Source organism: Gopherus evgoodei, chromosome 11, assembly GCF_007399415.2.
Source record: "Gopherus evgoodei ecotype Sinaloan lineage chromosome 11, rGopEvg1_v1.p, whole genome shotgun sequence".
Taxonomy (NCBI): Eukaryota; Metazoa; Chordata; order Testudines; family Testudinidae; genus Gopherus; species Gopherus evgoodei.
Window position 1 is genome coordinate 10,103,976 of NC_044332.1, and position 22,387 is coordinate 10,126,362.

The 22,387-nt window shown below is 51.4% G+C and overlaps 1 protein-coding gene and 1 pseudogene across 2 annotated transcripts; both read right to left on the minus strand.

Annotated features, from left to right (window-relative positions):
* Positions 1–7,583: 7,583 nt before the first annotated feature.
* LOC115659825 lies at positions 7,584–13,148 on the minus strand (annotated as a pseudogene).
* LOC115659464 (zinc finger protein 251-like) lies at positions 12,855–21,707 on the minus strand. 2 transcript variants are annotated; one of them, XM_030579632.1, is made up of 5 exons: positions 21,583–21,707; positions 20,206–20,292; positions 19,395–19,521; positions 13,846–13,959; positions 12,855–13,504 (listed from the first exon to the last, which is right to left on the minus strand). In XM_030579632.1, exons 2-5 carry the CDS (start codon positions 20,245–20,247, stop codon positions 13,182–13,184), a joined length of 606 nt encoding a protein of 201 aa, XP_030435492.1. In that variant the 5' UTR covers positions 20,248–20,292; positions 21,583–21,707; the 3' UTR covers positions 12,855–13,181. The 2 variants fall into 2 exon arrangements, with proteins under 2 accessions (XP_030435492.1, XP_030435491.1); XM_030579631.1 differs by having other exon boundaries at positions 21,549–21,706.
* Positions 21,708–22,387: the final 680 nt, after the last annotated feature.

The following is a 22,387-nucleotide window of genomic DNA, read 5'->3' on the forward strand; positions in this document are numbered from 1 at the left end:
AGCCCAAAGCCGCAGAGGGTTTTCCATCAGTATTTGAGAATTAGACAGAAAGTGACACAATCTGAGGAGCTTTTATATCAGTTGCCAGTAACGAGAGAGAAGGGGCCTAGCTGAAGGGTGTTTTACATCTAATTTGGGCATTCAATGGGAAATCTGGAGGGGTGGTGGTCACTGATGGGTTATCAGAGAGAAAAGGGCGAAATCCAAGGGAACTTTCCATCCACACTCAAGTCACTACCTGAGACCTGCTGGGTCCCCAGGCCCTGCCATTGGCGTGGGCAGCAGGGAGCCCGGGGCAACGCCGCATTACCAGGGCAGGGGGCTGTAACCCCTGACCGTAAAGGGGGCTGTGATGCTTACTGGGGCCTGGCCCGGGCTGAATCTGAGATCTACGATGGAGCCCAGGGTACATGGAGCTGGGCTTTGCATGGCACTGGGGGAGGGGCAGCAGTGGGGGAGGGGCAGGTAACTGGCAGTTAGTTGGGGGAGGGGAGCTGGGCTGGGAGGGGGCAGCAACTGGGACGGGGGGCCTGGGGCAGGACAGTTTCATTTGGGGATATTTGAGAGTTAGGGGAAATGGGGCAGAACCTGGGGGTGGGGGTGACAGATAAATATTCAACAGTTTGTGAGCAAAGGGAAATCTGAGGGGACTTTAATCACCATATTTGATAATTAGAGACAAAAAGGGGCAAAACTGGAGATATCTTTATTGTCAGTATTTGTGACAAAACCTGAGGTGATTTTATTATCAAATGTGCAAATGAAAAAAAATGGCAAAAACTCTAGGTGACGACTCATGTCCAGTAATTTATAAGCTGGCCCTTCCTGAAGCTGATCCAAAGAGGGGAAAATAACTAGGGGGCTGAGCCCCATTATGCGTCTCTTGGGGCACAGGCGAAGCCTGACAAGATCCTGGAGCTTTTCCATCCTGAAAAGAACTGTTCTGTCGTTTGTCTGTTTCTCTCCAGCAGCCTCCAGGCAGTGGAGCCTGGTCTTCTCTGCTGCTTCTGGGGCTGGTTGGAGATCTCCACATATATCAGAAGGTTTCTCATTTGAGATGGAGGGGCTGAATCTGGAACAAGCAGATCTTTTCTCCCAGGTGTTTTGCAGTTGAATAAGCAGAAATAAAATCTGTTTGAACTGACAGAATGAAACTAACTTCCCCTCTCAGTCATGTCATGTAAGGCCACCATTTAAGAGTAGGTAGGCACCTAAAGATGCAGGTAGATGCCTCGTAGGAGTTTCAAAATGTCTAAATGACTAATAACCATTAATTGTATCTGTATCAACAGGCACCTATAACTGAGGGACTTTAGTGCTGTAGGAACCCTGTCAGTGCTCAGCTGAACTGTGTCTGTCCCTGCCTCGGTTTCCCTTTGTTGGTTCAGGGATGGAACCTAGATCTGTCAGTCTTTGTCTGTAGCTCCAGTCCTCCAGCTGACTTAGTCTCTTCACTTTCGGGTCTGAGAGAAGTATGACCCCACCCATAGTGCTGCTGGCCCCTTTAGGGGGGCCTTTGTCCCAGGGATTTAGGCCTTTGTCTCAGGCTCTCTCCTGCCCCCTTTTCCATTGCTTCCCCCTGTACAGGTTTCTTGCCTTCTTACTTCAGCAGAGTAGAAATAAAGTAAGTTACAGCAGGAACACAAAGGCAAAGTCCACTATTCCTGTTCCCTCTCGGTCAGGGTTCTCAGCATTCTCTACCCATATCCATCCTGGGGTGGTAGGGGGATCCAGGCCCACCCTCTCCTGTGGTCCCCAGCCCAGGGAGCCTGAGTGATGCAATCAGGGACTGTGTTTAAATCACCTCCTGCCTCCTGCCTCAAAGCCTTCCGGGTACCTCCTGCCTGGGACTTTTTCTGATCCCTTCTGGCAGAGACCTGCTTTCTGTAGGCAGCTCCCTCCAGGCCTCCTCTTCCCTAGGCCTCCTCTTCCCTGGGTCTCCCTGTAGCTCCCCCTGGGCTGATCCTGGCCAGAGCTGAGACCTCGGTGAGGGCAGCAGCTTCATGATGTTCACACAGCTCAGCGAATTTCCTCAGGTGCATGAACAATAAGGGGACACATTCCCTGTGGTAGTGAGATCTAAGGCTCCCAGGGCCCTTTGTGCAGTCACCTTCCAGCCCGGCCCAGCACTTCCCCCCAGGTCTCCCTCATTACCTAAAGCCTCCAGCTCAGGGATTGGTGTCAACAGCACCTGGGGCTGCCCTAGGGGGCTAGTTCCAGTCACAGGAACCCTCCTCCCTACCAGGCTGGGCACAGAAGGGGCTTTAATGAAGGCCTTTCCTTGGAACAAACCACACCGGTGAGAGCAGCAGCTGCTCAGCCCAGGATTGTAGATCACAATGGAGGCAGCAATGTCTTGTAACTGGCTTCATCACTAACTCAGACCCAGGGCCTGCAGGGTTTCTAATTCCTGTTCTCTAGTCTCCCTACACTTCATAGTCTTACAGGGCAGTGGGTGCTTCACCTCCATCCAGAGCTCTGTCAATAGGAATCACAGTGCAGGGTGCTGGGGAGGTTGTGAGTCTGTGCCCTGGAGCCTTGGTCTGGCTCCCTTCCTGGCTAGTGCTGGCTGCAGTCCCAGGCTAGGGAGAGTCACAGGCACAGTCTGGTTCACACTGACCACTGCACGGCCTGGCAGGAGCCGCACGGCTGGGTGCAGCGTGCCCTGACTAACACTAGTGCAATAAAAACAGCAGTGTAGCAGGTGGTAGCGTGGGCAGTGGCTCAAGCTAGCTGCCCAAATACGTAGCCAGGGGGTCCAGGCAGGTTTGTTCTCAGGCAGGTAACCCGAGCTGCTGCCTGGGTTACCCCAGCTACACCGCTAGTTTTAGTGAACGAGCTCAAGCAGAGCTATCCTGTGTCCGTCTACACCCACGGCAAAGCTCACTCCCACCAGCAGTGCAGACGTACCATCAGAGTTCCCTCCCTTCTGAACTCTGGGGTACAGATGTGGGGACATGCATGAAAGACCCTCTAATCTTATATTCCACCAGCTTAGGTTATCAACTTCCCCAAAGCACAAATCCTTCCTTGTCCTTGGATGTGTACTACTGCCACAACTGAGTAGACAAAGATTCAGGAAAAGGACCTCTTGGAGTTCCTGTTTCCCTAAAATATTCCCCCAAGCCCCTTCACCCCTCTTCCTGGGGATGCTTGAGAATAATATGCCAATCAAATAGGTTAACAAGGTGAGCACAGGCCAGACCCTTGGGTTTTTAGGACATTAAAAACCAATTAGATTCTTTAAAAAACAGAACTTTATTATAAAGAAAAAAAGGTAAAAGAAGCACCTCTGTAAAATCAGGATGGAAAGTAATTTTACAGGGTAATAAGATTCAAAACACAGAGGATTCCCCTCTAGGCAAAACTTTAAAGTTTCAAAAAAACGGGAATAATGGTTCCTCTTAGCATAGGGACAATTCACAAGCTAAAACAAAAGATAATCTAATGCATTTCCTTCCTATTACTTACAGTTTGTAAACTTAGATGCTTAGTTCAGGTATGACTTTGGGAGATGTATTTTCCCTGTCTTGATTTCTCGCTGACCTGGGGAGACTACACAGAGAGAGACAAAACAAAAACCTTCCCCCACAGATTTGAAAGTATCTTATACCCTTATTGGTCCTTTTGGTCAGCTGCCAACCAGGTTATTTGAGCTTCTTAACCCTTTACAGGTAAAGGAGGGATTTTATGCTACCCTTAGCTGTATGTTCATGACATACCCTGAGAGAGGTTTAAATGTTACAGGTCCCAGGGGGTACAGACCCAGGGTGACCCTGCTCAGAATTCATCCCTGACATTTGCATCGAGGATCAAGCCAATCGGGGTGGGCCACCAACATGTAAAATTGCCAGGGACTCATCTGCTCATTGGGAGACCCCAGAGAGCCCTCACGTGGGACAGGTGTGGTCAGGCAGTGGAGCCACTTTTTCCCACAGCAATCAGTGGCCATTCATACCACGCTGGCATAGGTGCTGGAAGTAGGGGTGGGAGAGAGGTGATTTCCATTACATACACGGTTTACAGTTTGGTTCAATAGCTCTGCAGCCCCACTATAAAAACTGTTCCAGCATCTCTGCACACTGGCTTGTTTTCCTCAATATGTCCATTCTACAGTAGGGTCTAAATGCCCCGAGATGGGGACCCCATTGTGCCAGGCACTGCACACACCAATAGTGAGCAACCAGCCCTGCTATCAAGAGTCCATTACAATCTAATAGACCCAACAGCCCACAGGTGCAGCCATGGTGTTAGCGTGTGATATGGACTGGCTGCTGGCACAGGGACATCTGACCCTGCTCAGAGCCAGGACAGATGAGGACTGTGGGGATAGGGTTATGAAAAATTAAAAGTCTTGGTTATAAGATGATGAGAAACATAGGGGACATAACAAGAATTGTTCCAGATTAAGGCATCTAAGTTTTTAAAAGTGGTAGGGAATAAGTGATCTTGGGTACACCACCCATAGAGTGTATAGAGTCAGAGTCAGTAGCGGAAAAGTGGATATGGACATGGGCGGAGTTTGTCCCTCAATCTGTCGGCGTCTGGTGGGTCTTCTATGGATGGATACAGTCTGTCGGGGAAGGAAATGGGTTATTTCCCTCACTGTGTCCCTTGTTGGCTTTCTCGTTCACGCGTTCTGGTATTGTCGGTGTCCTGTGATATGTTCGGTGTACGTGTCCCTGGATCATCTGATGGCGTCAGATGGTCCATTAACCGGATGCAGCACTGACCGACTCCGCACGCTCTCAGCACAAGCTGACTGTTGGGTCCCATGTGCCCAGGGCTCCAACGATCAGGGCATGGATTTGGACCTTGTAGTCCTGGGCTCTCAGTGTAGGCCAGTGGGGTATATTTCTCCACCTTCTGAGATCGGGTCCCGTGGAAGGCTGAGGTCTTATTCTCGAAGGGCACTGTGACAGCCACCATGATGACTCTCCTCTGCTCTTCGCTGGTCACAACGATATCTGGGCGTAGCTGGCTGTTCGTTCCGGGGATGGCACATTTGATGATCTCCCCCAGGGTTGTTGGGATGGCTTTGACTAGTCGGTCCTGGATTGCAGTGTGTCATTACTGCCAGGCTTTGGTGTGGGGCTGGCAGCCACACGACGTGGGGCAGGGTCTCGTTGGAGTAGCCACACTTCCTGCAACGCTTGTGTCAGTTCCCATGGCGGATGGCTCCATTCAGGGGAACGCAGTTGAGCCTGGCCCTGTGGATGAACCACCAGTCAGCGACCAGGTGAAGCTACCCCTGGGTAGGAAGTGGTTGCTGGCATCCCATTTGCTGGTTACCTGGAAAACCTTGCCCTGGTCTGGCTTCTGCTTTAAGTTGTCGGCATAGTGACAGCAGATGGCGTCCTTCGGGGTCCTCTCCAGCATCATTCTGGTGGTCAGGGTGATGATGCTCTTTATGCTGGTCTGAGCTCTTTATGCATGGTACCAGGAGTCCCAGTTCCTGGTGCTCCTCACACCACATCCAGCGACAGCCAATCCTCTTCCCTAGCTGTTGTGAGGCATTGTGGGTGCGAAACCAGAGCGAGGATAGGTCTCCCACTCTCTCCCAATCTCGGCGATACTCCTCACCATCGGGTCCGGGCACATCAGGAGGCGGAAGGTGTGGGTGATCACGACATTGCACCAGTTGCCCATCCGAGGGACGTTGGTGCCACGTTGCCTGTGCAGGATGTAAACGGGACCAGTGCACCCTGGAAATACCCTGTTCAGGAGAGGGGGAGATGTGTCTCCCCCCAACAGAGGTGAAGGCTGGAAGTCTAAGAGTGGATGTTGCTGGTGGGCCACGGAGGGGGAATCCAGGTGCAATTGCCCTGAATGGTGACAGTGAGGTTCTTACAGCAGGACCCTGCAGCCTGCACTTCAGCACGGCCAGCTCCAAGCACCAGCTGGCTGGGACTGCCACCCCGTGTATTTAACACAACCTAGAAACCTCTTGCAGCTGAAGAATGAAGAAAGCTGGAGAAGGGGGTAAAGGATTTTCCCTCCCACCATGGGAAGGGGGAGGGGTCATCTGCCATGGAGTCAGTCCCCCCCCCAGTAAGGTTACAGCAGGGGACAAGCTAACCCTCCCAGCAGAAATGACTCACACCTGCTGATACAGGAGGGGTACAATGTGGGGATGGGGATGTGACCGCCCTGTGTCGCCTCCGGGTGGAAACTTCCAGCCCCAGCAGGCAATCACATGCGCCTACGTTCCCTCTAAGGTGCGCACCTCCACGGCCATGTAGGAGACCACCAAGGGCCATGCACTTAATTGGGAGAGCCGTGCTGGTGTGCACCCTGCACTCAGGGGTGTGGCCACAGGAGGGCCTGGAAGATGGCAGTGGGGTGAGGTGGGGGATGGGTGAAGGCGGATGGGTGAAGTGGGGAGAGGTGATGGGAGAGCTTGGGCATGCAGGGCTGTGGCGAATCTCCCATCCCCGGCACAGTGGTGCGGTGAGGAGACATGCCTCTCTTCCCAGTCCCAGAGCTGCTGCGGCACGAAGAGGCACCCCTCCCGCATCCCAGATGCTGCAGCGAGGGTGTGTGTGGGGGGGGGGGTGTGAGGGCTGAGGGAAGGCCTCTCCCTGCTGCAGCCCAAAGGAAACCTGTACCCCAAACCTTTCATCCCCAGCCCCACCCCACAGCCGAGCCCCTCATCCCTGCACTCCGATGTGCTGCCCCAGCCCTGAGCCCCCTCCCACACTCCAAATCGCTTGGCCCCAGCCCCGCCACACATCATATTGGTGCACATAACAAAATACATTCCGCAGATGGATGGGAAAGTTAGAGGGAACATCACTGCTGGTTCCTGGGGGTTGAGGCCACAGGAGTGGGGATCACATGCCTCTGGGTCGGGCTCAGTCCAGGGAGACTCTGAGCACTGCAGTGTCTGCTCGGAGCTCCGGCCCCCCACAGGCACCACAGCAGGGGGAGGGGCATGGGCAGTGTTCCTACCATGGGCTGAGTAGAGGGACCCTGCTTTCAGTTCTCATGCTGGTTGAGGGTGGCCATTCGGAGTCATGCAGCAGCTGCCTGAGAGAACCTGTCTGGGGAGGGGGCAGTTGCAGCCCGCCCCCTCCGCTCCCCGCCTAGGCCTCGATGCTGAGGACAGAGCCAAGCATACCAGAACCACCCCCCTTCAGCACATTCTGGATTGTTTGGTCCCTTTCACCTTGGTTTATAACCTTTCAAAACAGACCCCCAAACTCAGCTGGGCCTGACCAGACAACCCAGGGCAAGCCGGATGGGGGTGCAGCTGGGACCTGGCTCTGACAGTGATAGCAGAGACCTCCACCATCACCCCCAATCCTACTGAGAGATACCCCCTTCAACCATCCCCTCATCAGGTTGACAAACTGCCCCTGGCCCACCTCCTTTCCACCCATTCCCCACTCCTGAAAGCCTGTGTAGGGGAGCTCATTTTCCCTTGCAATGCTCTGAGTCCCCTAGGATGCAGTTAGACCATAGATGGGTGCCCAGCTTCTCCCATATGAGAACCTAAGGGTTAATAGAGAGGAAGCTAATGAGGCTCCAAGTTGGACTGGCTGATCACCATCCCGATTCTCAACAGTTCTGACCAAGAGAGCTTACTGGGAAACGACTCGCTTCTTGTTTCATTTTGATGAAATATATAAAACACACAAAATGAAGAACCTAAACTACTACCAGCACCATCAGCTCGCTCTTGGGTACACATACAGGTCAGATCAGGAAATGAGTCAGTCAACAAGGATCCTGCTTTGGAACCAAGTCATTCCGTTCAACCAGATCATCAGAATAATACAGCAGAAAATCAACCCTCAAAAATCCTGAAACAGAAACCAAGGAGGCAGCTGTGCATTTAGTTATTCATCTCAGCTACTGAATTTCACTCAGGCAGTGTGATCCGCACGGAGCCGCTCGAGACATTTCAATACTAACACCAATTGATTGTTCACATTTAAGCCACAACCTTAGCAGCTTCCCTCTTCGAATTCATCAGTATGTGGCTAACCTTCTCCTGCTGGCTTCCAAAGATAAAAAACTTAATAGAGACAGGACCTTACTACACAGAATTAATAGAGAACAGACCTTAATACATAGAATTTTGATATCATCTATCTGACAGCTGAGGTTCTTTGAACACTTTCACAGAAGAGGAGCACATATTCAATTGTTTTGATGGGCAATCTTTTAGGTTATTTTGATTTGGGAATTTTTTTCTTAGCTCCTTCCCTGCGTGGATGTGACAGGTTCACACACAGAGGCACTGCAGAGCCCCACTGCAGTACAATAGAAAGGCTGGGATGACACCCATTTGTAAGAATCAAACCATAAGACATTGAATTGACATGTGATGGAAACTCAGCAGTTGTTGGACTCCCTGGAGCAGGAGCTAAAGCGGCGGCAGGTGATGGGGTCACAGGCTCAGTACTCACCTTCATAAGCTCTAGTCAGGTATGGGGAGAGAGGTCAAGGCTGGCACAGCCTGCTGCTGCTATTATGTCTTCCTTCCCCAGAGGGGATCAGTCACAGTGTCCTGGAATGTCCATCTTTATTTGCAGGTTGCGTGTGCAAAAGGGCTTCTGGCCTTTACCCTGGTCTTTATGGTTAGGATTCCAGCTCACCCCACATTACAGTCATTCCCCTGAAGTCTCCATGCATATGAGGAGCGAAGGACGCTTTGTTTACAGACATTGGTACCTGATCCATTTCAAGCGAGGCAAACTTTGGTTATCATCAGTTTGGAAAAGTCCCATTAACGCCACCAGTATTCTTTAAAATATGGGCTGTTTGAGAACCACAAGCATTGTGGAGGTTTGAACCCCAAAGATCTCCAAAATGAAAGAATCCAAGGACTGTTTAGAAGTTACATTAGCCTTACCTGAGGGGTTAAAGGGCTGAACTGTGACAGTGGACTTCTTAAAAAAGGAAAAAGGGTCTCAGCTGCCATAAATATAATGGTAGCCAAATAAACAAAAAAAAACTGAACAAACTACCTATTGCCTCATGCATCCATTGCCATTCATAAAAAGAATCACGGACATCTCCTGACAGACATCATATCATCTTCACTTGCAGAGACGAGAGGAACTCAGTGACCCATACTGTCTAATTGGGTAAAAGGTTACACAACTTGTCGCCTTATTAATTTTACTTTAGAGCTTGTCAGAAAAAATTCCATTTGAAATAGAAATAACTCTCTTCTAGACTAGGTCTGTGTTCTCCTATACGCTATTTCTCTAGACATTCCGCCACCTCAGCCTTGGAGTGATGTTTTTTGTCAGAACTCCCAGTCCAAAGGGGATATGTGACATCAAATAAACTTGTCAGGATTGGCCATCAGTTCGTATAGTACTAACAAAAAAAAAGTGAACCAATGGAAGTCGCGGGGTTCCAATATAATTCAGGAAATCACTAAGTTAGGCTTTAAGCAATAATGAACTTCATGTTTAATTCCATTTTCGCTGGGAACGAGAACATAGTCAAAGATTATAAATCTTATCATGTTTGTTTCATTTTAAGCCCACCCGTTTCCAACAAGTGAGCACTGTGTAAAGTGGCTATACCAGCCTAGGAGCTTTCCACATCTGTGAGTTCATTGATCTCTGGTTCTTCTGAAAGAAGTGTTGGTGGAAGGGGGCTCACGCTCTGTGGGAAGGTTTGCATCATGAGAAAAAGGACCTCGGCTCTATATTCTCTCCTGCCAATCGTTCATAGTAGCAGGAAGTGGAAGCGGAGTGGTACAACTACAACAGACACGAGCAAAACAAGTGACAAGAGCAAGCAGAGAATCAGGACTCAACATTTATACTTTCAGCTGTCTGAAACTAGAGCCTGACACATGGAGTCCCTTCTCCGTTACTGTCATTCTAACAGAATGGAAGTCCTTGGTGCTCAATCAGGCTGGGGAAGGAAAGTCCCCTCTAAAGGCATCAACTATTATTCACTTTGCATCATGGAACTCTGGATCCAAATAGTGAAGGACCTTCCAGTGTAGCCCTGGCATCCACTGGGACTGTAATCAGTGACACTGAACTAGGGAGTGGTGTTAGAAACAAACAATTTTACCTGGACCGTAGATCACCACAGCTTCCTTCTCTGGGGCCAGCAATCAAGTAGTGGGTGTCTGCTATATCAGCCTGAGTTCTTCCAAATCCTTGGCCTTGGTCACAGTACGTTTCCATTCCTCCAGAACAGTCCTTTACCAAACCACCCAACATCTGAGCTGAGTTAGTGAGGAATGGCTTCTCCAAACATGCCCAATTTGTTTCTTTAATCTGGTGGCACAGGGTGTAAGTTAGGGACTAGAAATACTCCTGCCTCAGAATCCCTGTAAGCCACCAAAGGAGGGAAAACTTATTAAAATAGATATTCTGCAGTTATCTCATTTTCAACACAGAGTTCATTTCAGTCCACATTTGAGCATCTTTCACGGGCAAGTTCACACATGTACTTGTTTTTTTCATGTCAGCTCAGACAGGGAAAGCGTTTCCCAAATAGCCCACACACACCCAGTTACTTCAGTTAGTTGCAAATCAGGGGTTTGCTGCTGTTACCATTTCAGAGTGGACGGAGGCCTAAGCCGCTCCGTTTCTTGGCAGCGGGCCCAATGGCTTGGAGCAGCCTCTCCTGGTGCGTGAACTGCACTAGAGCTTCTGCAATGTCATCATGCAGCGGTGGGGGGAAAGACAACAATAAATTAAGGAAGGACTCTTTTAGCCAACAGTCATTTCTTTGAAAGTCCTTGATAAATCTGAGCTACATCCTGGAGAACACAACTGATATTCGATTATGTGACCAAATGGTCTTCAGGAGACAGAGAGAAACAACGGAGCGGTGTAGGTCACTTTCTCTTTCATGAAAAATGAAATTCCAGATCAGGTTATATCTGATGACTCAGAAATCAGGAAAGAAGATTCACCCCATTGCTTTCGCCTCTGATCCATTCAAACCTGCTTCAGGCAACAGCACTTTGTTATTATGGAGTTGTTATTGGGAGGGGCGGGGGAAGCATCATCGTAATAGGGAAAAATTCCAACCTTCTATCTGCAAAGAATCCAAATCCAGAAGTGGCTTCGTCAATAGACAGCAACTGGGATTTAAACTCAGAAAGATGTCACAGTGTTTGGGATCCACTGGAATTCCTCACCATGTTTGGGACATTTTCATTGCCAGCTCTAATGAGTCAGATTTAGGATCAAATTGATACTAATTGCAGAGACTCTCTGGGAGCTGGAGGGGTAGAATAGAGGTGGAGAAACTCCATTGTGCCTCACCACAGATGACAGCACTGCTGGAGTGAGAGGGCCATGGTGATGGGGAAGGAGGAAATCCCTCCGACTCACCCCATTTCCTTCCGGCATTGCAGAGGCTGAAATGAAACATTTGTCCTACTCCTGCTTCTCCTCTTTGCTCTCTTGAAATGTACTGTCAATAAGGAAACTGATAAAAGTAAAAATACCTGCTGCCCAGCACAACCTGTTACCAGCGTGAGCACAACTGGGAAGGAGACATTTTGTCAGCAAAGAGGGAACTTGGTGAACAACAATCGCTCTGCTACTGGGGTGACAGTATAAACGTGATGCTCAGGGATTGTCCAGACCAGGAAAATGGGTGTCCATGAGGACAGGCCAAAGGGGAGGATGCCAGCTAACCCCAACCCGTCCCTGGGCCATGTCAGCACTGCAAACAGAGCGGTGTGTTTACATCAGGATAGCTACCTCGAGCACATCGACTCCAAGGGAAATCTTAGAGTAGAAGACAAAAACCTAGTCCCCTTTCACTCAGTGAGGCTACTTGTGGTCACCCCAATTTCCCCACACCTCGGCTGATGGAAACTCCTTGCTGGAAGGACACACACTCCAGTGACTCACAGGAGAAAGGAGTTAGGAGAAAGGACCACGGGATTCACCTAGAGAAGGGCGACCTGTAAAAGGCACAAGTGTTCAACACACGAAGGGTCTGAGAGAACAGAGTGACACACATGGTGCAAACAAACCAAAAGGTCACTATGTGGGAATTAGCAAATGTGTTTGTTTTTTTTAATTTTTTTCTCCGCCCTACACAGAGTTTCTATGCTGTCTCTCTCTTTCCTGTGAACCTCTGATGTCTTTTAAGGGGTGAGCTCCGGGTGAAACTTTTCCCGCACTCAGAGCATCTATAAGGTCTCTCTCCCGTGTGAATTCTCTGATGCACAATGAGGTCTGAGCTCACACTGAGCCTTTCCGCAATCACAGCATTGATAGGGTCTCTCTCCTGTATGCCTTGCCTGATGTTAATAGAGTTGATTTCTGTCTGAACAGTTTCCCACACTCACAGCACTCATAGGGGAGCTCTCCCGTTGTGGATCCTCTGATGTGCATTAAGGGATGAACTCTGTGTGAAAGTTTTCCACAATCAGAGCACTGATGAGGTATCTTTCACATGTGGATATTCTGATGTTCAATAAGGTCATGACTTTACAGAGAAGCTTTTCCCCACACTCACAACATTCGTAGGGTCTCTCCCTGTGTGGATCCTCTGATGTTTATTAAGGGCTGAGCTCTGAGTGAAGCTTTTCCCGCACTCACAGCATTTGTAGGGTTTCTCTCCTGTGTGCAATCTGTGATGTCGAATAAGGTGAAAGCTCTGACTGAAGCTTTTCCCACACTAGTCAGCACCATAGGTTCTCCTCCCTGTGTGGATCCTCTGATGTTTATTAGGGCTGAGCTCTGAATGAAGCTTTTCCCCGCACATCACAAGCATTTGTAGGGTTTCGCTCCTGTGTGGATCTTCTGATGTATAAGAGAAGACCTGAGCTCCGGGTGAACTTTTTCCCACACTCACTACATGTATACGGTCGCTCTCCTGTGTGGATCCTCTGATGATTAATAAGGTGCTGACCTGTCGGTAAGCTTTCCCACACTCACAGCATTCATAAGGTTTCTCTCCTGTGTGGATCCTCTGATGTTTACAAGACCTGAGCTCTGAGTGAACTTTTTCCCACACTCACTACATGTATACGGTCGTTCTCCTGTGTGGATTCCTCTGATGGTTAATAAGGGTGGAGCTCAGAGTGAAGGTTTTCCCCGCACTCACTGCCTTCATGGGGTTTCTCTCCTGTGTGGATCCTGTGATGTCGAATAAGGTGATGCCTGACTGAAGGTTTTTCCCACACACACTGCATCCATAGGGCCTCTCTCCAGTGTGGATTCTCTTATTTTTTAAAAGGCCTGAGTGGCTAGTGAATGTTTTCCACACTCAGCGCATTGTTTTTTCTCTCTCCTGTAGGTATTCTGCTGAGCTGTGGTTTCCAGGCGGTCCGGGTGAGTTCCCTGACAATTAATGGAGTTACCCACTTTCTCCGCTGGCTGGTTTCTCTCCGCTCTCTCTGGCCTGTGCTGATTCTCACAGACTTTCCCCTGCACACGATGCCTGGACACATTCCCTCTGGGAGCCATGCGATAATCCCCCTGTGATGCCACTTGCTCAGAATCTTCCTGCTGAGTATTCTGCTTCTTCTCCTCACTCACCATCCCAGCACCTGCTGGGACAGAGAGAGAAACCTCAGACACAGGGATGGAAAAGGGGGAAACAAGCCAAAATCAGAGCTGGAGAGACAGAAAAGAAACCTAGTAGCTGAATTCTCCAAAACTCTTCCCCATAGGGAAGAGAGGAGGGGAACAATTCTGCCTCCACATCCCCTCAGGGAGGGAGCTCTGCCAGGTGTCAGTCAGGATGTGCAGGAAGCCATGAGCAACAGCTGCCCTGAGGATACAAGGCCACCTGGGGATGCTCCTGAACCCCGAGAGCTCACAAGGCTTTCAAGGACTCCCAGCTGTTTCCTTCAGGCACTATGAGCATTGAGTTGGTTTAATGATCCCTCACCTACACAGGCACCTCTCGGGATCTCTCCTTCCTCACAGCCCTGGAGATCCGGGATCCACGGCTCCTCCCCTCGTTCCAGCTGGGAGATCACATCAGGTTTGGAAACTGGACACCCTGCCCAGGGGAAAGAAAACAAGGGAGATCAGGGGAATTCATGGGACATTTCTATTAGTTTAAGCCCAGCCCATTTTACAGCAGTGAAATCCTGGGGGCAGCTCCCCAGATGCAGGAGACTCTCCATATGAGGGATTTAACTATCCCCATCTCTGCTGGGAACACACACAGCCAGACACAGCTCAGCAAAGGGGCTCCTCAAACAAAGAGACAGGAACTCCGTGTTCCAGGAAGTTAAGGCTCCAGCCAGAGGGGAAGTTACACTGGACCTGCTTTGTCATCCCAGAGAGAAACCTGGAGAGAACGGGAGAGTTGTAGGAGACCCAGGACCAGTGAGCATGGGCTGGTGGGATTCAGCGCAATGAGGAATAGGTGGGACGGGGGTGTCATTTAATGTCGTATCTCAGGGCTTGTCTACACTTGAGACACTGCAACTCTACTGCTGTAGGGAGCTGGTGTAGACACTGGGCTTTCCTGCCAGTGCAGGTCATCCACCTCCCCCAGAGGCAATGGCTAGGTCAACGGAAATATTTTTTGGTTAAAGACCAACTATTCTAACTACCCTAAATTCCACAGGTTTTTTCGGAATGTCTTCAAATTTGCTGGACAAATTTTTCATGGGCATTCAGGGAAGAGTTTGTGGTCCAAATATGGGGTGATTTGTTAAAGAGGATCCTAAGATACAGCCCCCACACATAAGGTAGCTTTTTACAAAATCATCTTGCTCTGGTAACATTTGCTTGCACACAGCTGGGACTGAAACTATGGTTCTGATTTCCCCCCGACTGAGCTCAGTCACTTGGCATTGATCTCAGTTAGTAGGTGCCCCCCCTTGTTTCTTTGGGTTGGCTGTTGCTTTGGGTTGGCTGTGGTCATTGAACCTGAGCTACACCCATGAATGTGAGATTGAGCCCCATATCTGCTACCTTTCAGACAACGCATGTTGTCCTTTTTTCTTGCATTCAGCAGAAGTTCACCTTGGAAGTTTTGCCCGCTGATTACAAAATTTGGGTTCAGAGTCACATTTTAAAGTGGTCTAAAATCCACACACAGGCTTCCCTGTCTACACTTAAAAGTTTTGCTAGCATAGCTCTGTCAGATGGGGGTGTGAAAAATCACACCGCTAACTATCATAGCTAGGTCAGGAAAAGCTCTAAGGTAGATACAGTTATACTGGCAAAAAATCCACTAAAAATCAAGGTAAATAAATACCCATGAACTACATTCATGCCATTAACACTGCTCAGTGCTGCCTCATGTCTCCCAGGATGTGGATGGGAGCTAAACTTAAACCTTTGAAAACCAGGAAATTATCAGTTTAAATACATGCCACACCTGCAACACAATCTTAACTCTGCCCTTCCTTAAACCTTGAGCATGGGAAATAGTTCAGTAAGGCTGGTGTAAAGGTTTACAAACTATGAACGTAGGTGGTATCTTCTCCATCTCAGGAAGTCTCCAGGTCACGACTGGCTGCCTTTCTGGAAGATGGTTTGTTCAAACACAAGGTGTTCAGCTCAATACAGCAGTAGCTGGATGAAATTCTATAGCCTGTCTTATACAGGATGGATGAATAGTCCTTTCTGGCCACAAAATCTATGACTCTACAATAGACACGAGGAAGGACTGAGAGAACATGTTACTGTTTCTGTTGTGTTCCACAGATGGGAAAACCAGCATTTATCTGCATGCCTCCCAGCTGTGTCCAAACGGCATGAGGATCAATTGGAGCAGCTCGGTAGAGCTGTGACTGTGGTAGGAAGAAAAGTGCCTATCAACATCTAGTATCAGAGGGGTAGCCGTGTTAGTCTGGATCTGTAAAAGCAGCAAAGAATCCTGTGGCACCTTATAGACTAACAGACGTTTTGGAGCATGAGCTTTCGTGGGTGAATACTCACTTCATTGGATGCATGTACACCTAATCTGCCTCATCACAGTGCTGGGTGTTGTTGGTTGTGTCACTGAAGGTGCACAAGAGTGTGCTGTTGTCACGGGGACTGTCAGCAGCCTGGTGGCGCTCATGCTAGTAGACTCCAGGGTTGATCAAAGACAAAGTGAAGGCAGTGACGCAGAAGGAACACTCAGGGGAAGGGGAAGGGAGTGTGTAGCATGGAGGCGTGGCCTGCCTCAGCCCTAGTCCTGGGAGGACCACAACCCACCCCTTGGGCTGCAGAACAGGAAAGCCATGCCCCCCTTCCGCCAGAAGCATCCTCAGCTTACGTGCACTGGAGCTGCCGAGGAAGATGGATGCTTCCCCCGCCGCTGCCAGAGCACAAGACCATGGAGGAGCTCCCAGCTCTGCTGCCTGAGGACCGGCCTGAGCTTCTAGAGCCACCGGCTGGCCAAGGTGCTCAGGAGCGGCTGGGGCTATGGCTCACCACCGATCCCAGGGGCACGAGGACACGTACAGCACAGAGGTCTCAAACCCAGAGAAGTAGCAAGCCCATGGAAACCAGATGAGTCTGGTTGGGCCTTGGCCGGATACTATGCTGGTGTGTGACAGGCAGATCCCTGCTGATCCTGTGGTGGACCACTCCACCACTGTCATGGCCCTGGTGGAATAGGGTTGGCTCGGATCCCCCTATCTCCTGCCATCCCACCCCTGCCAGAGCACCTAACTGCCTGATGCCCTGCCCTGACTAAGGGTCTGGGCTTCCAGACTGTTACTCTGCCCTGACCATAGGCGCCCATTTACCAAGTTGTCAGGGGGTGCTTGACCCCCACTCCGCCTCAGGCCCAGCCCCTGTTCCACCCCTGCCTCTTCCACCCCTGCCCTCTTCGCACCTCTGTCTCGCCTCCTGCCCGCCGCAGAACTGATCGCTGGCGGGTGGGAGGGAGGTGCTGACCCACAGGGGTTGCAGTGTGTGCAGAGTCTGCCCCTAACTGCTGGTGCCCTGCCCTACCTGCAGGCCGGGTTCACAGACTCACTCTTGCCCAGCCAGAGCCAGCAGACTGAGCTCTAAAGACAGCTCATTTCCCCACTAATTGAATGCAGTGCTAAGGGCTCTGTGTGGCCTCCCTGAGGGCTGGACCCAGAGGGCTGGTCCCGCAGGATTACAGAGTGGGATTACCTCGCACGTCTGAGCTGGTTTGTATGGAGCAGGCTCAGTGTTTGAGTGATGGCCAGGGGTCATTATGCAGAACCCAAATCCAGGCATTCCCTTAGCAAAGAGAAGATGTCAGACGTCGCGCTGTGCTGCCCCTGTGCGCTGTTCCCAGAGTGGTGGCAGGGGAGGGCAGAGCGCCAGCGTGTGTCACGGGTGTGTTGGGGTGTTGTTCATAGGAGCCGACTCCGTGGGTGTGCCGGGGCTGGAGCATCCGTAGGAAAACGAGTGGGTGCTCAGCACCCACCGGGATAATCAGCTGTGGCAGCCACAAATCAGCCCTTGCGAATGCGGGGCCCCCTCAGCCTGTCCTAGCATTAACAGTTTCCAACAGTGTGGAAGGGGTGGGGGAAGTGAGCCTGCCCACGCCAGCTGTTCACCCACCACCCATGGAGCCAGCAGTGTGTGGCTGTAATTCCTAGCCCAGCTCCTACTGCAGGTAAAGGTGGTCCCTTTCCAGGGCACCATTTGGGCAGGGCAGAGGGGCTTCTGCTCCTCCCTGAGTTTTCTAGCACAGTCGGAAAATGAACTGCTGCTCCCCACCCCTCTGTCACTGGAGGCTCCAGAAGCCCTTAGCTGCGAGCGGAGCTAGAAGTTGCTTTGGCCAATAGGGCTGTTCCAGAAATCAGCAGCTGGGAAATGTAAATTCCCCCTTGTGCCGGCTCTGCTGCTCCATGGCAGGGAGCCAGAGGCAGAGCTATATCATTCTGTCCATTCTCACTCCTTTGCACACAGGTCTTTAATGAAGTTCTCAAACGCCCCTGGGGGGGTCTTTATGAGTTCTCAAACGCCCCTGCCGGCTGAGAGCCTGAGCCACTTCAAAATCCCCCTGCCAGCTGCCGCAGCCAGCAGCCGTGCTAGCAGCCTGGGGACCAGAGGGGCACTCAAAGCACCGTCTGTGGGAAATAGTTCCTTGTCACCCAGCTGACAGGATGAGTCAGGGGGAGCAGGTTCTGGCAAGCCTTTGGCCAAGAGAAGGGACCTGATGATGCTGATCTCCTTAAGTCTCTCCCACAAAGCTGGTCAGTTTTATTTTCAGTGAAAGTTTATTTCAGTTCTATTTAGTCTATAATAGCCTAATTCAGTCATATTTTGGTGAAATAGTTATTTCAGTTGTTCCCAATGGAAATCAGAGGAAGTTATTGTACAGAGCTCTGCTTCGCAATCCCCAAATAACAATGTTTGCTTTCTTCAATTGGTCTATGGATTCTGGATTTTTTTAAACTATTCCTGGAGTGCTCTTAGTTCTATCTGTTTTTACAGCATTAGAACAGATCACTTTACTAGCTTCCATAATATTTGAGTGTGCCTTGAAATGACATTGTTCAGAGGGCAAATCTTCTTAACATTTAAGATGTATCGTGTCATATTGTAGTTTCATTGAGGCACGGTTAAGACTCATCCAGTTGGGTCACTATAGATACATACTCAGGATTTCTATATCACATTATAAAACTGAACAGTTTCCAGAGGCTAAAACGGGCTTTTAGATCAGTCATTTGTAAATATAAGTTCAATTTTTTAAATGTGTTTTTATGTTTTGAATCTTTACTATACCTTGAACTGAAGTGTGTTTTCATTTGTGCTGGTGAAATATCAAATGCAGTTGTATAAATTAGATTGCTGTGTTTAAGAGTGATTTCTACGTCCTGAGTAATTAATAGGGAAAGGCGGCACTGCCATTGGAGGAAAGGTGAGAACATTTGTATATTCTGGAAATACACTTCAGGTGTCTTAGAGCTGATGGGAAACAAACAAAAGGAAGTATGCTATACACAACGTACAGTCAGCCTGTGGAACTCCTTGCCAGGGGGTGCTGTGAATGCCAAAACCTGGATACCTCCATTGCCTGTATCACTACACAGGCATGAATGGATTTAGCCTAGGAGGCAGGGTCAGCATGAGCCCCATTGGGAAGGTGGGATGTAGGGCACCCAGAGTGAAGTGACTTTCTCAAGGCTAAGCTAGGGAATCTGTGGCAAAGCAGAGAATCAAAACCAGAACATCTGAGCCTTATGCACTGTGCCTTAAGCACTTAGGCCACCCTTCCTACCCGGAGGCAGGAAAACCTTCTGGGCCGCTTTGAGTGCGTGGGTGTGGGTGGGTGCTAGACAGAGCCACCAGGAGGGGGGAGCAGAGAGAAATGGAGTTGGGGTGGGGGCTCCGTGTCAGGGCCTTAGGGGAAGGGATGGGACCAGGCTGTGGCACCAGCTGGCAAAACCAAGTCAGGTAATGCTGAAACAGGGCAGATAGAAATTGCATTCTGGGGATGATGTGAATCTAAACTCTTGCATATTCCCCTTCTAAAGCGACGGGGACAGGAATCCTTACCCAGTGAGCTCACGTTTTCATAGTTCTCCTGCATGACGTCTCTGTAGAGGGCTCTCTGAGCAGGATCCAGCAGAGCCCCCTGCCCTGCAGTGAAATACACGGCCACCTCCTCGAAGCTCACCAGCCCCTGAAAGAGCAAGAGCCCCCCACTCAATGCCTGCTGCCCCTGCCACAGCCCCACTATTCATGGGGGAGAGGAGCCAATTAAATGGAAGCTCTGAGTAGCTCACAGTCACTACGGTCCCACCCCCACCCCACTCAGAGCATCCAAGAGACACCAGGGTGAGGAGACGAAGAGAGAGCCCCTTGTCTCTCTCAGCAGTTCCATCACACACCTACTAGCCAGAGACTGACACAGGAGGTGAGCCCTAGCAAGGTCCAGGGAGAGCTCCCTGGTAGGGAGCCCAACACAATCCTCATTGTGAGGAGCTGGATACAAGGGGCCACGTCATCTCCCCTAAGCCTCGCTGCTGAGTGTCACCTTCATCTCTCACAGCAGCCGCTGGTTAGCTGGGTCAGGCTCCAGCACCGGGAGCCTGGCCCATTTTCCTAGCCTCACCTTGGTGGGTCGTGTCCTCGTCTATAAATTAGGGCATTTCACCTCCACACCTCATGGCTCTGATCCTAGACTCTAAGCCACATATTAAACAAGTCCCAGCAGGTTTGCCACCCCCTGGCCTCCTCCCTTTCTCCACCCTGTGAATTTCCTGCCTGTTCGAACCTCCAAATCAGACCCAAACCTTCCCACCACGTGTGTATTGCTGCCTCCTCCCACCTGAAGGAACCCACCAGCCACCCCCCAAAATCCTACCTGAACTGGCTCCGCTGCAGCCATTCTCTGCCCCTGTGCCATGGGAGGACGGGATGAGCTGGAGTGAAATGTGGAGTTTTCTGCAGCCTGGCAGGGCAAGAAGGGAAATGGGGAAGGTTTCAGAACAGGCTTTAGTTAATTTCACATCACAATTCCCCCAGTTCTTTCCCAGCAGACAGACATCCTAGATTCTGCCATGGTGGGAAAATGTTGATCTCTTTATTCCAGCGTAGACCTGGCCCCTCCCACCAGGCTGAGCCACAGAGACATTTTAAAGTCTCCCAGTAACAAAGTCTCCGAACAATATGCTAGAGAACAGCAGAACAACGGGGTTGGGCAGACTCCACGGGGACTTGTTCTGTCCTTCCCTCCTGTGCCCTGTTGCTAGCAGGCAACGGCCACCCCATCCCCGAGGCAGCCCCGTCTCAGGCTCCTCCAACAGCCCCCAGTGACCCCCTGATCCCTTCTGGGGAATGACTCGGGGCAATAATTTCCCACCCAAACAAGGACAAATCGCTGCTGACAATATGGTGGGAAACTCCCCAAAGCAGAGACTTTAAATGGCCATTTGAGACCTTTGGAAACAAAGGGTGAAAATCAGAGACCAGAAAGTTAATTTTAGGACAAACAGGGGACTCTCCTTGGACTTTATATCCAGCCCCGACAGCAAGCGAGAAAAGGAGAAGCACCAGCGAGAATTTGTACCAGGATGTGAGGGGAAGGGGCACGAACAGGCGAAGGATGAAATTAACTCCCCCCACAGACGCTTCTCCCCTCGACTGCGCGGACAGTTCAACCCCCACCTGCCTCACTGACCTCCCCCACCTTCCCTGCCCCACAGGGGACCCCCCGGGCCACGGTCTCGGCTCCCAGCTGTGCCGGGGCCGCTCCCAGGGCTCTCTGCAGAGTCACTTTCCCCGGGGTCTCCCCCGGCCCCACGGGTCACCCCGTGTCCGATCTCTGGGTCTGATCGCCCAGTTCCCGCCCCACCGCTCGCGAGCCAGGCCGGCCCCTTTCTGTGTTCTGCAGACCCCGGCCGCGCTGCAGCCAGCGCCTGCCCCGGGATCGCCGGGGGGAGACGGAGCGTCCCGGGCAGGGGGGCAGGGCCCAGATCTCCGGCCGGGGGCGGGACCCACCGCTCCCTGCCCCATTCCCACCTCCTGGCTGCTAACACGTTCGCTGCCCACCCCCCCCGGGCTCCCAGCTGTGCCGGGGCAGCTCCCAGGCCCCCTTTGCAGCGTCCCGCTCCCCGGGTCTCTCGCTCCGTCGGGCGGGGCCCGGGCGGAGACCCCCCCCCGGCCGGGCACGGGGGGGGGCTAGTGCCGGCCTCTCCCCGCACACACCCAGGAGCAGCTTCCCGGCCGGATCTCGGCTCACAGCGGAGGCGGCAGCAGCGTCTGGTCCGTGCCAGGCCAGGGTCCCCCGGATCCACAGCGCCGGGCCCAGCTCCCTCCCCTCTCACTAGGAGCAGGAATCCACCTGGGAGCCGAGACCCCACAGGGCTCTGGGAGCTGTAGTTCCTTGGCCAGCTCCCTGCCTCCAGACCCGGCCCTGGCGCAGGGAAGGAATACATTTCCCAGCATTCCCGTGGCCGCTAGGCGCAGGGAGGGGGGAGCTGAGTCCCCACGCGCTGCAGCTTGCTGTGGGTGGGGAGCTGGGTCTGAAGTGGGTGGCAGCGTGAGACGGCAATAAGTGTGTCTAAGAAGCAGGCGGCTTTGGCCTTGCTAGCACCGCCAGAGCTCTTCCCAGATTGGCTTAGGGATGCTGCTGTGACTCGCTGGCAGTCCCCCCCAGCAGCGTCTCTAGCTGAAGCCATAGCAAGGGGGGTGTGTGTATGAGGGTGGCCAGGTTAGTCTGGATCTGTAAAAGAGTCCTGGGGCACCTTATAGACTAACAGACGTTTTGGAGCATGAGCTTTCGTGGGTGAACACCCACTTCGTGGGATGCATGTGGGAGGTATGTTGGCTCCCACTAGAAGTTAGAATGAAAAGTCTGGGAGGGGAGGCTCTACTGACCTGGGTGGCTTTAGGTGGCAGTATCAGGCTCGTAGGAGGATTTCCACGTCTGAGCCGTGAAAGCAGAAGTTGGCTTGTCCTTTCCAGATTTAGCTAGTATTCAGGAATCCAGCACCTGCCTTCCGGATTTGAACACACTCAAAATTCAGCAGTGCTCAAGCTCACTT

Excerpts from the sequence above, each read along its gene's own strand:
- LOC115659464 (XM_030579632.1), bottom strand. The coding sequence starts at position 20,247 with ATGGCACAGGGGCAGAGAATGGCTGCAGCGGAGCCAGTTCAG. Across the intron at positions 19,522-20,205 it reads CTGCAGCGGAGCCAGTTCAG|GGGCTGGTGAGCTTCGAGGA; the intron begins GTAGGATTTTGG and ends TTGCTCTTTCAG. Across the intron at positions 13,960-19,394 it reads TGAAAACGTGAGCTCACTGG|GGTGTCCAGTTTCCAAACCT; the intron begins GTAAGGATTCCT and ends TCCCCTGGGCAG.